Source organism: Cydia pomonella, chromosome 10 (assembly GCF_033807575.1).
Source record: "Cydia pomonella isolate Wapato2018A chromosome 10, ilCydPomo1, whole genome shotgun sequence".
NCBI classification, from domain to species: Eukaryota; Metazoa; Arthropoda; class Insecta; order Lepidoptera; family Tortricidae; genus Cydia; species Cydia pomonella.
Genome location: NC_084712.1, coordinates 1,447,555 through 1,461,734, shown reverse-complemented (window position 1 = coordinate 1,461,734; position 14,180 = coordinate 1,447,555). Strand labels below are relative to the sequence as shown.

At 37.6% G+C, this 14,180-nt stretch overlaps 2 protein-coding genes across 4 annotated transcripts in view; both read left to right on the top strand.

Moving 5' to 3' along the window:
- The window catches only part of LOC133521813 (cilia- and flagella-associated protein 52), a 355,058-nt gene that overhangs the window by 126,022 nt on the left and 214,856 nt on the right, over positions 1–14,180 (top strand). The gene's annotated exons all lie outside the window — the stretch shown is intronic.
- The window catches only part of LOC133521815 (solute carrier family 23 member 2), a 55,969-nt gene continuing 52,939 nt past the window's right edge, over positions 11,151–14,180 (top strand). Inside the window, exons 1-2 of one of the 3 annotated variants that reach the window (XM_061856892.1) lie at positions 11,151–11,531; positions 12,778–12,852. In XM_061856892.1, coding sequence (XP_061712876.1) covers positions 12,802–12,852 — 51 coding nt within the window. In that variant the 5' untranslated portion in view covers positions 11,151–11,531; positions 12,778–12,801. The remainder of the gene's footprint in view (positions 11,532–12,777; positions 12,853–14,180) is intronic. The other 2 variants (XM_061856890.1, XM_061856889.1) reach the window with 2 other exon arrangements.

The window sequence follows — 14,180 nt, the reverse complement described above, 5'->3', positions numbered from 1 at the left end:
GTGAAATCCCCAATCCGCATTGGGCTAGCGTGGGGACTATAGCCCGAGCCCTCTCGCGCATGAGAGGAGGCCTGTGCCCAGCAGTGGGACGTATATAGGCTAAATTATTATATTATTATTATTATTATAAGAACATGTTAAACTACTTTTAGGGGACCTGTGATGACTATATTTTTGTAAATATTGAATTTAAAATATCTTTTGGCACACGTCACGTGACCAAACTCGAAACGTCTTTGAAGATTCTGATGACGTCACAACTCTCGGATTGACACCGTTTGACAGTTAAGCGATAAACAACAAATGACAAATGTCAGTTGACAATTCGTATCTTCTACGTATGTATGTAGTTATGTGTCAAACCGTAAACTGTGACGTCACACAATTTTCAAAGAGCGTTTTGGGCGCCAAAGCATCTGTCAAAATATATTTTGTTAATTTAACATATTTAAAGCCGTTTTTAGTATAAAAATTGAATTTTAGGGCAACTTTTAGTTAATATAGAACGTAATACAAGCGTCTCAAAAAATTGGGAACAACCCTATTGTTACACATGTGACGTGACTTATTTTTCCAAAGTGTTTTTCAATAAAAACACGTCAAAATCGCTTACCTTCTTTATAAAAAAAACTAACTATTGGAAGCGTGCACAGCGGGTGGTGGGGGAAGCCGGAAAGATCACAGCGCTTGATGTGGCCAAATATGACAAACTTGCTACGTGTGTTTCTGTCAATTCCCATACTATTCCATTATTTTGTTCACGTTGTTTGCTTTAAAATCATATTTACGATAAAAATAGGTCACGATAGCTGACAAATGGTAAACTGCAATAATACTGGACGAAACAGTAATAGTAAACTTTATATATTTCCAACATCGAGCTAGAAATTAGGCTTTTATATCATATAGTATTATTCCAGGCTTACCAACGTAACGGCTAAATATTTTATCTCGTCTATGTCAACGCAGAGTTTTGCTTGGATGTTAACAACATAGTATGGCTAATACAGTGTACCAACATTAGGTAATTGTAATATTAGTTATAATGACAGTTACTGAAACATACTTTTGGCACGCAGACTTGTCTGTCGTCTGTGACAACAAACGTTGTGATAAGCGAAAGAACATATGTTTTAACATAAAATGAGTTGATTAAAACCTGTCAAGAAGGGCAAAACTTTTATACTGGAAAGCATCATACGTATCCCCAGGAAGATGAAACATACATTTTTTCATTGAATTTGTATCGAAACAACGACGAAGAATTTTTTTTTATACTACGTCGGTGGCAATCAAGCATATGGCCCGCCTGATGGTAAGCAGTGTCCGTAGCCTATGTACGCCTGCAACTCCAGAGGAGTTACATGCGCGTTGCCGACCCTAAATTAACCGGATAATATGAAATACACAGATAATTCTTACTATTTTCAGTAAAGCAAAAGTCAAGTGTGTTTAACATTGAAAACGAAAAGATTCCGCACATTGGTAACTGGGAGAATCAACTTTTTAGCGTCACTCGTTGCCATGGTTACGATTAGTCGTCCAGGGGACAAAAGTTCATTGAAATACTGATTTTATGGTACTTAAATGTATTAAACTTGCGTTTTTGTTGTCGTTATAACCAATGTCCATAATGGGCCCCCTACTAAGCATGTTAATAAAACGGCATACAACGTCTCTTCAAACAAACTGTGCCACTGTTGTCCCTTGGACAACGGGACAGGATAACAAAACAAAAAAAGTTGATTCACCCATCTGTATTATAGTAAAAAAAAATTAAGGAATAATCTTTATTTTGTTGAGCTCATTATTTGACAGCCCCCAGTAGTTGCGGACGCTAATCGGCGCCATCGTGTACGCTCACAATAGAGCACAGCTCCAGTTGATTTTGATACAAGTGGCTGTGATATTATTGCTATGTTGTATGTTATTATGATTGATTGGCTATATATAAGAAGGCACTTATATTAACATGTTTAACATGTAAGTAGGTAATGCATACAAAACTAATGTACATAATACCTACTGTGTAATAGCGGCAACAAAAATATTTGTAGGAAAGCCGGAGTTAATAGGGAATATTACGCGAAACTCTGCGTAGGGGGCGCCACTACCACAGTTCATCAAAATCTGAAGGTCTACCGCGAAACAAGAAAATCGAACTTTCGGTATCTAACCTCTCTATCACTCTTGCATATTCGAGCGATAAAGACGCAGATAACTAAATTTCGATTTTAGCGTTTCCTGTATGGAAGGTAGAGGCAAGGAACAGAAACTCCTTAGGCAAAATTGTTGCAAAAGTGTCCAGCTGTCAGCTATAAATAATAGTTCCAAATCTCTCCAGAGTAGCGCTAGAGTAGCTAAGAACCTAGGCGCTATTGACGGAGTGAAGTGCGCTGTCTATGATTAGATTATTTCTCAAGTATTCTAGGTATTGTAGCGCCACCTATTTATGGTTTTTGTCGGACACTTTTTGATATATGGAGATTATGTTCCTTGCCTCTACCTTCCGTAGTTTCCTGGTAAGCTCTTTGTAAACCGCCTTGATGCATCAATGTCATATTTTAATATCTGAAACTTGTCAAAAACAGTTTAAGGCAGAGTATGTATAAGTTACTCTATGGTTTACGATAGGTGCTAGTGCTGCACTCTGGCGGCAGAACATTGTAGCTTACTCCCTAATAGCTGTCCTTTTTTACAAGCTTTTATTTACTTTCACCTGACCGTTGTCTGTTTGTAATGAAATCTTGCAAGTTAAATTTGATCCACTTCCCGGTTTCCGATTGAGCCGAAAATTTGCATACATATGTAAGTCGGGTGACAATGCAATATTATGGTACCATCGAGCTGATCTGATGATGGAGACAAGAGGTGGACATAGGAACTCTGTGATAAAACAACGCAACCTAATTGTGTTTGGGGTTTTCAGAATTATCTCGATGAGTATTAGTTGCCTGTGGGAAGAAAAGTACAGTCAGCGATAAAAGCTTGTACCAAAAATTAAAGTTTTGCCAAACAAGCTGCACAAAAAGTGCTCAAGGGTCTGAAAATTGGGCGAACCGGTGGAAATTTAGATCAATGGACGCCCCGACCCGCTATATTGTATTGTAACTATAACTGACGTGAACAATAATCTAGATAAGATTCGGAATGTCCGTTATTTGGTAAAGCTTATTACCGATCGTTGTGGACATCCTAAGCAAGGCTCGGAACCGGTTTTTTCTTCATACAAAAAATACGATCGAAAAATACGATACGGTATTATTACGTTATTTTTCGTTATTTGGTTTATTATTTCATTTTTAATGGGACTATCTAATAATGCGAAATTGTTACCTAAATACATGATCCAGTCCCACGTAAAGAGTATAAAATAATTAAAAATATTGGGCTATTTCGGGATTTAAAAATAAATCGGTTCCGAACCCTGATCCTAAGAGGTCTTTATCCAATGGATTTTGATTGATAGAGTGATGTCTGTCCCATCTCAGAACAATGGTATTCCAGACCCTTGGGAGGCATGCGCGGAGCTGAAGCCAACACGTAGAGATCCTTTTGACACTAATAAAATGAATGGAGTACACCGAGCGGATGCTGCCCTTGCCCGTGTCATGGGACGCACGCAGAGGCAGCATCCGCCAGGGTGTAAGGACTATTGAGAGTTGATGGAATCTAAAATGAACTAGGTTATTGGGTGGAAGCGATAGACTAAATACTGGGCTATGAGATATAAAACCAGACGCCTGCCTAATAAAACGGTATGCAATTATATTTACGGCAGACTGACTCGCCCTCATAAGATAGGACCACCGTAAAGAGACAATGATTATTATTATTCAAAATTCAAAAATTTATTCTGCAAGTAGGCTCTTTTACAAGTCAATACAACATTTATAGTAACATCATATAGTGACATGAAAAATACATAACAACATTTATAAATACAACAGCCAATACCTGAGTAAACATTACATTATAATAATCTTAAAATAAATAATTACTACAATACAATAGAGATGTATAGTCTCTATGGTTAAAAACACATTAAATCTGGAGATGATATTCGTTCGTTAAATCTTTTGGAACGTTACAGACGTTCGAACATAGATAGAATTATCTTCATTGGCACACCTTAGTAAAAAGATACAAAAGAATATTCAATTGATTAAATGTAGAGGCAGCCAAAGAGCGATCTCTTCCAGACAAACTTTGGGTAGCGGATATAGAGAAGTTAATCGAAAAAGTAGGTGTTGCTAAATTGTTATGAAGCCTACATTCACACAATTACAGTGAATAAACATACACATAAGGAATACAAATAGAACATTTTTTTTTCGTGATTTTTTTAGTTCTCTTGCTCAAGCCTGCAAGTAAACATACAATACTTGTTTTCATGTCCAGGGATCGGAACCGGTTTTTTCCAAAAACATCGAAATAACCATATATTTCGGTTTATTTTATACTCAAAATGTAGTACTCAGTTGTGTTTTTAGATAACGACTTCGTATTATTAGATTGCCCGATTAGGAATGAAATAATTAACAAAGAACGAAAAAATACCGTTTTCGTTCCCATACAAAAAATACCGGTTTCCGATCCCTGTTCATGTCAACTCATCTAATCAATCCAATGTAACCCACATTACATTTAGACCATCACCATTATGGACTACTTATGCAGACTAACGGAAACAAGTTCGCTCTAAATTTCGTGGAGTAAGAGTTGGGTGTATTGGGGTTGGGGTGGGAGGACGTTACCCAAGCTGCCCAGGACCGGAGTCAGTGGAAGAAAATGGCTCGAGCCCTACACTCCAGCAGGGGAACAGGGAAAGAAGTTGAAGACTAACTTATATCAGGTACTACAGGTTTTAAAAATACCGGTTTATTTAGGTATTACTCCGAACTTTCATAAGAACGCGAACGTTTTAAGAATTTGATTGTAACCTAAACAAACCGGTTTATTCGACGAGCGACGAAACGGCCGTCCGTGGTGTGCCGCGTAAACAAAGACACCAATATAGGAAGAAACCGGTTTTTATTGTTCTAAACAGGTTAACTGACAAGAACTTAATGAAATCAGAAATCATTGCATTTAATGGAAATGTTCTTAAAAATCCGGTTTAAAAATAACGGTTTTACGAACGAAACCCAAAAAAAGTTTTGCGCCAAGTACATGATAACGGTATGGAAATATAACCGGTTTCCGAGCCTTGATAAAAACACATTTAATTATATCGTGGTAAAAACTTTCATATATATATACTTGATCGTATAATTAAATACGTGTACAAAAATGAAATACTGCTTGTAATATTGGCTATATACATACGATAATGGATGCCGTGATGCAGTGCTGCGAAAAATTAGCATTTTATATATTTGGGGTGCTTGTATACTCCTATTTATTGAATATAATAAATAGACAGTACAATAGCTTGCCGAGCGGACCCCAGGCTCCCGAAGTGAGCCAAAACGCCGGGACATCGATAGGAAGATGATGAAAAAAAAAAGTATTTCGATGTTAATGCCTTTGTATTCGCTTACCTATTTTCAATGCAACGTCGAATACTACTTGTAAATATGGCAACAAATATCAATAGTTCCTTTAAGTAAAAAAAATAGGAATTAAAAAAGATAATCTGCAATGGGGACGGATGAAAAGTATTATTCCTGTGATCTTACGGAGATGAAAATACTCCACTTTACGTTTTACTCGATTTCGGAAAGGGATATGTATGATTTTAGCAGTTTGTATGTATTAAAACTACTTAGCCGATTTTGGTGAATGAGGTGTGAATCAATTCGTGTTTGTCGTTCTGGTGATTCTTAAGTTTTTTTTTGTTATTTCTAATGTTACTAAGAAGAGATTGTTTTTTTTTGTTGGAATGTATACAGTACTTACAAATGGATACAATGGAGGGTCTCGTTTTAAAAAAAGGCTTGTAACATGTATTCTGTCTTTTTCTAACACATACAGATGATGGTTACAGGCTTTTATAGAAACCCAAGCCACCTGGTGTCAATGTGGTTAATTTTTTATTGTTTGAATTGGTTGTTGATTATTATTAGAACAACAGGCATGCTCATTAAATATTGTTCAACGGGTCACTCACGTATTTTAAGTCGAAAACGCTCTGATGTTCTGAGGAGTGTCGTCAACGCAAGCTCCTGGAGATCTTCTCGAAACGGAGTGAAACATGTCGATGACAGACATCGACATGTTTTGCTGTTAAAACAGGCATGCTTGTATACCTAATAATTAAATTGTGATATAAAACTGTTTAACTCTGTGATTTTTGTAACTATCTTACATTAAACTTAGATTATAGGGTTAGGTCTAATACACAAATGGACTGCATTTGTATAGGTCTTAGCACATTGTTACAACTCAACAGCCACTCGACTTAAAATTAAATATTGAAATTAAAGCCTTATCTTGTATGTCCTATAGTACAATGTTTAAAATTTAGGTAACTGTCGGGTGGTCTACGCGTCGTCCACTCGTCGTCCACTAAGGTGAACCAAAAGTGGGTTGAGTTGGTGTGGAATTGATATAGTGTGCGAAGACCTTGGCTGTCACATTTTTCGACTTAATTCATTGCAGTTTAAATGTAACATTTGAACCCTTACTCATAAAAATGTGATAGAATTTCTTGCCACTATTCTTTATGACGAGTTTACACTCAAAGGCACCGAAAACGGGTCACTGTGTGGACTTTTTCATTGCCCTCTAGTATATTATTGCAGCAAAGTTGTAGTGTTAGATACGATCTTAAAATATAATCTAATGACGGATTTAAATCTCTTTATAGGTACCTAGATGTTTCGCAAAACTTGTACAAGTTTTTTTTTTTAATTTCGATGTTTTTGAAGTTGCATTAAAGATTATTTGTATTGTATTAAATAATAAACTGAAATATAGGAAGCTAATATAACGCGTAATTCTATGTTTCTTTTCCGTCGTATTTCCTTAGCATTTGTTCAGCAGTGGGGACACAATTAACTGGCTAAGAAAAAAAACTTACATTTTGTTTTTATTACATATAGTTTGTAAAGTATTACGCTAAAAATGAAACAAAATAAGCAATGGAAACTGTAATTTTACTACTGAACTTTTTTTTTTGTTACTGAACTTTTTTTTTTCGCCGCCATTGATTTTTTTTTATACCACGACGGTGACAAACAAGCATACGGCCCGCCTGATTGTAAGCAGTCACCGTAGCCTATGGACGCCTGCAACAACAGGGGCATTACATGCGCGTTGCCGAAAACTGCTGTTGCGTTGAGTTGCGTTGCGTTGACTTGCGTTTTGTTGCGTTGCGTTGAGTTCATATACAGTGAGTGCATTTCGTGTCCTACACGCCACGACTTCATATCAAGTCGTGGTTTTGGTCAGGTCAACTTTACTTCATTGAGGTGGCGGCGAAAATGTTGCGAAATTAATGGTTAATGGTCAATAGGTTAATTAATTATCTGTTTCGGCTAATGATTTGTCACTTGACTTTTGCGCTAGCAACTGCTGAACTCGATCGCAGTCCATCTCGCACGCACAGATGTAATAGTGCAAGCGAAAGGGAGGGAGGATCGAAGGAGGGGGGGTGTTATTTAAAAAAATCTAATTTAATAGTTTTTTTTTTATACTAGGTCGGTGGCAAACAAGCATAAGACCCGCCTGATTGTAAGCAGTCTCCGTAGCCTATGTACGCCTATAGTGTGTAAGGGCTAACACATATCTTAGTTATGTCGCAACACTTCTGGCTCTCCTGTATTTTTAGTATTTCTTGTGTGACGTTGTCGCGAGGGCATATGTGCTAGCCCCACTGAGATGCTTAGTTGGAGGAATATTTGTGTTGTGTAAGAAAGTTATTGTGAAGAGAGTTATATTTAATATAAGTATGATTTTCTAAAACTTTGTTATTATTTTTCCTTAACCCCTCGAGTTCTCGGACTCGACGTACACGGTTTCATACAAAATGTATAAAAAAAATATTTGCCTATATACGTCCCACTGCTGGGCACAGGCCTACTCTCATGCGCGAGAGGGCTCTGGCTACCTCCTGAGACCCAGAAGCAATTGTTTTGTTTTTGAACTTGGAACCCTTAGTTACATAATAAAAGTTCAAAATAGATTTTGGAATATGTACAAAAATTTGTACTCAGGGTCTTAGGAGGATAGTCCCCACGCTAGCCCAACGCGGAGTGGAGACTTCATATAGGTACGACTTTGAATTTCTTCGCAGATGTATGCATGTGGTAAATATTAAATGACATTTCGTATATAGGTTCCGAAAAACTCATTGGTACGAGCCACAGTTAGTATTTTCCTTGCATTGGTGTAGTAATATTGTGTTTCAGTCGGTGGCAAAATTTGTTTAACCCTCGCAAAGCTCAATATTCCACTTTTCGAACCACTCATCATCGGGTATCAAATTTGCACAAGAGGTTAAATAACAACCTTGTAAAACAAATAACTATTTTTTGTCTGTTAAATTATTGGATAGGTACTTTACTAAATGGCGGAGCCATACATTTATTCAGTTTTAAGTAATGCTCGCCACATCTCATAGAGCCCCTAGTTACTTTCCGTTCGGCGTTTGTCGATGTAACTTAGGGTGACCACATGTCCCGTATTTTACGGGACGTCCCGTATTTTAGGCACGAATTATTCATCGTCCCGTTATTTGGCGAAACCAATACGGGACAATACATTGTCCCGTAATTTTATGATGTGATGGCATTTAAATGCATTTCGTATGTCTAAGCACTGATCAGTGCGCATTAATTTAAATCCATTGTTTAATACAATATTTCATTTCTCGCACACAGTGTCTCTTTGTATAGCTTGTTTAATTGTATAGCTTATTCAAGAGATTATGTAAAATTAAAAAAATGTTGATTTTTAATAAAAAAAACGGCCTATCCCGTATTTTAACTTCAAATCCCGTATTTTCAATGCAGTTGTCCCGTAAAACTGGAAGTCAGATCTGACCGCGTAGCCAACGATACAATCGTTAACGCTCCGTAGCGTTATGCGGGCTGGTCACCCTAAAGTAACATGTCGATAATATATCTTGGCTAGGCCCCCGGCTCCTCGTTTAGTGGCAAAAGGTGTGAATAGAAACAGAAGTAGGTAGCTAAGCCGGTAGTACAGAAGTAGCTAAGAAGATTTGAGAATAGTGTGGGAATGCCGCCGGGACAGTAACCTGCAGCTCCAACTTCAGGGAATTGGGCTGAATGAACGCGACAAGTGATTGACAGCCCGCCTGTTTCCGGCCGGGCGTCCCTACACTACATCTACATCTAGCTAAGCCGGTGATATTGAAAATGGCTGCCTAACTCACCTAACACACTTCTATTTTACTTAAAAGAGGAACAACTCATAGAGTCTATGATTTTAACAGGGTGCGTAATAGACAACGTGTCAATCGTTACTCGTAGCGAACGAAACGCAACGGTCACCGTCGCACTAATATGGAAGTTTTTTTTTAATATACTACGTCGGTGGCAAACAAGCATACGGCCCACCTGGTAAGCAGTCTCCGTAGCCTATGTACGCCTGCAACTCCAGAAGAGTTACATGCGCGTTGCCGACCCTAACACTCCGCACCCCCGTTGAGCTCTGGCAACCTTACTCACCGGCAGGAACACAACACTATAAGTAGATAGTGATAGAGAGAGATGACTACGCTACGTTACAGGACGTTGACGATTTGCACGTTGACTTAAGCACCCAGTTGTGTTAAGTTCATTTTGATCACCTCGCGCACTTAGATACTTATGCTGCTGACTGCATGTTTTATTTTATTACTAGTCATTATTGCAACCAACATGCTATCCGTGACTAGCGGTTTGTTTATGACCAAACCGATAATGAACATTAACTGGTTTTTTTAACTAACTGTTAAATAGTATTTGTAGCTAATAATATTTCAATGTCAAGTATTTTCTCGTGGAAGTGTCGTGAATATGGAGTATTTAGTTACTATGATATACCAAAAACATCACACTAAAGTTGTGGAAATTTCATCATATCATAGCACACAGATACTGCTAGCGACTGGAGCGAACGGCAGCGGAGGTCAGATAAACAAGCACGACATGTTATAAATGCTGTCAGGGCCTCAAAATTCATTGTAGAAAATCAAATCATATTTTGGAATTATTCTGTTTACAGGTGACCCAAGGTCGTAAAGAATCTCTTTATTCTTCGAAAAGTGACGAGAAATTGGCATTTTATACACAATAGTAGCAAAGTAAATTTATGCAAAATTTTGAGCTGTTTCATTATGGTGGCTAGTAGTAGGGGGCGCTGCTACCACAATCCATCACAATCCGAGAGTCTACCGTGAAACAAGAAAATCGAAGTTTCGTTATCTAACCTCTCTATCACTCTTGCATATTCGAGCGATGAAGAGGCAGATAACAAAATTTCGATTTTCACGTTTCCCGCGGTAGGCCCTTTATAAACAAACCGCCTTGATGCATATTTTATTATCTGTAAAAACTTGTCAAAAACAGTTTATGGCACAGTATGTATAAGTCACTCTATGGTTTAGGAAAAGTGCTAGTGCTGCACTTTGGCGGCAAAACATTGCAGAATGAAAAAAAAATTATAGCGTTCTCTGTACTCGGTAGAAAAGTTTGAGCGTTGAAAACCTCGCAACGCTCAAGATTCCACTATTTGAACCCTCGCTACGCTTATATCGGTTCAATTTTAGAATCTTTCGTTCGCTTAGGTATCAATTTCAGCACGAGGAGACCAACAACTACTCCTACGCGGACAAAGGCGCTATTGGAAACTAGTATTACTATTAGATATTTAAATCAGTTAAGACCGCAGTGGCACCATGGTTCTATGCCCGTCACTTTCACACTTACTTACTTGTTAGAACGTGACAGGCAAGGCATGGTGACAAATCATAAATAGTCGACCATCTTAGCTCTACATGGTGCTGATGCCACAGCATGGTTCCATTTTTATCACTTGTCACTATGTCCGTCACTTTTGCACTTACATACTTGTTAGAACGTAACAGGCATGGTGACAAATGATAAAGAGCCGACCATCTTAGCCGTACATACCTACAGTATTGCTATATGACTACGATAAACATCAAATACAATATCGACAAGCGACAAGTTAATCTTGTGCTAATTTTAAACACAAACGCGCGGGTACTCGCACCACTAGACGTGAACATAAAACACCTGTCTCTTCATTTGTCTCAAACATAGTTAAGTCAAACTACCTACTGATCTCGTTGTTTCATATCAATATTATTCAATATCGTGCCACGCTTCACGCAGTTTGTCTCTCTGAGAAAAATGATCATTTTTTAAATATTTAATACTGATTTTCTAAGTTAACTTTCATATTATAAGCGCGTAGTTTTATAAATACTTTTAAAAAATCCGATAGAAAATAATTTTGTTATTATATTAGTGCTACAGTTCAGTGTTTACAAGACTATTTGTGAAAGTGAAACATAAAGCTACCGTATACAAGTTTTGCTGGATGTGCCCAATCTTAAGGTTGGTATTATAAATTATAATTTATTAAATTTTAAGTGATTGTTTGCGTGATCCTCCACAGCCGGACCACCTCGCCTGATTGCGCTCAATTTTTAATGGCGAAATGGACCCCTAATGTACCTTATGTACCTCGTCGGAAATTAAACGTACCTCTGTAGTTTGACAGATATATGCGTTTAAAAGGGGTCCGGCTGGGGAGTAAAATCTGCAGCCGGACCACACCTTCGATGATAACCGTGATTTCGAGATATAATTTAAACAACAGATGAATGTACCCGTTATGTACCTTTGAATAAATCGTTTTTTTATTTAAAATATAGTCTCATAAATGAATTTTCATAAATTTCATTTTTTGAGTATATGTTGGGAATCGTAAGCGCCTGTTAACATTTCGGACAACACTGACGTACACACTTATAAAATTGCTATTATATTTAAACAGGCGCTTACGATTTCGCATATACTCAAAAAATGAAATATATGAAAATTCATTTATGAGACTATTTTTTAAATAAAAAAACGATTTATTCAAAGGTACATAATAGGAACATTGATCTGTTGTTTAAATTATATCTCGAAATCACGGTTATCATCGGATCCAGGTGTGGTCCGGCTGCAGATTTTACTCCCCAACCGGACCCCTTTTAAACGCATATATCTGCCAAACTACAGAGGTACGTTAAATCTCAGATGAGGTACATTAGGGATACATTTCGCCATTAAAAATTGAGCGCAATCAGGCGAGGTGGTCCGGCTGTGGAGGATCACGCGACTGTTTCACAATGTTGAGATAAAGTCCTGAATAAAGCTACTTATCACTTATCGGACGAATGCAGTCATCACTGGCGTTTCACAATCTTCAAAAGCTTAACTGGTAGATTTTTATCTGGTAGCTAATTTATTTGTTAATTCCATACTTCATAATTTATTTGACGACCGGTCTGGCCTAGTGGGTAGTGACCCTGCCCATGAAGCTAATGGCCCCGGGTTAAAATCCCGGTAAGAGCGTATATTTGTGTGATAAACACGGGTATTTGTTTCTGAGTTATGGGTTTTTTCTATGTATTTAAGTATTTATAATTATATATTTATATCGTTGTCTAGGTACCTACAGCACAAGCCTTATTGAGCTTACTGTGGGACTTAGTCAATTTGTGTAATAATGTCCTATAATATTTATTTATTTATTTATTATTTTATTTATTTATAAAAAAAAAATATATAAAAATAATCCTCATGTTTTCAGCCCTTGCTTCATTGCAGTTGAACGATGCCGCACCACAACGTACACGTGGGTTTGGAGAACATGGTAAGGGATATGGTAAGTTCGCATGTTCATTAAACAGTACGTAAAGTCACACATACGCCAACATCATTGCAGTTGAACCATGCCGCACCACAACGTGCACGTGGGTTTGGAAAACATGGTGAGAGATATGGTAAGTAAGTTTGCGTTTGTTTGATGGTACGCACACGCCAACATCATTGCAGCCATGCCACAACACAACGTACATGTGGGCATGGAAAACATATATATATATATATATATATATATATATATATGTAGCAAGTTTGAATGATTGTTACATGGTCAGGATCCAAACAGACACGCTAACATTACGTTCCGCTTAAAGATAAAGATAAGTAGTTTATTATTCAAGTAGGCATATTACAATGCGCTTATGAACGTCAAATAAAGCTACACCGGCTCTAACCATACACCTCTGACAATGCGCTTATGAACGTCAAATAAAGCTACACCGGCTCTAACAATACACCTCTGACCATGCGCTTATGAACGTCAAATAAGATACACCGGCTCTAACCCTACACCTCTGACCCGAGAAGATTTAAATCCCCCAACCACAAACTGACCAACAACAAACTACATCTTTGTAAATTAATGATATTACTGAATATAGGTATCATTTAGATAACACAAATGATACATTCCATCACATCACTCACGTAATTCACGTCACAGCAATCAGTCAAATCGTACTGGACTCCAACGGCCATAGGTACAGCGCCATGCCTGACAGGTCAAATTACTTTTAAATAGTAGGTACTCGTATGCAGAATATGAGAATATTCCTCACGAAGAAACAATCGTACTCAGTCAGCTAAAACTGTGTTTGGTACGTTCTAAAGGACGATCACACGTAGCGCGTCGCGTTGAAACGTAAATTACCTATTATCCTCTCCTCTAGCCGTCATAAAATTTGCGAAGACCAGAAATATATGATCATTGTCAAGAGGGCGCTGTTATTCTCACAGGTGGCAGTTCAGTCTAGTATGAAAAATATAGTTCCAATGAAACTCCACAATATGGCACGCGATCATATATTACTGGTCAAGCTCTATTTATTTACTTAATGGCGCAGCGACCCAAAATTAGTAATGGCCTTGGATTTGTCAAAATACAGATTCAAAATAGAATGGAATCCCCTTTTATAGATTTCTGGGCGGCTAAAAGTTATAATGTTATGGTTCTTCGAATCGGATGATCATTTGATCAATCGGTTAAATTAATGAGACAATCAGCAAGACTGTATAAGCAGAAATATAATTTACCATTTCGAAATACTACCTACCCCAAGTGGCAAACGCTGACTGCAAATCGAATCAATAACTAGATAATCGGCCTCG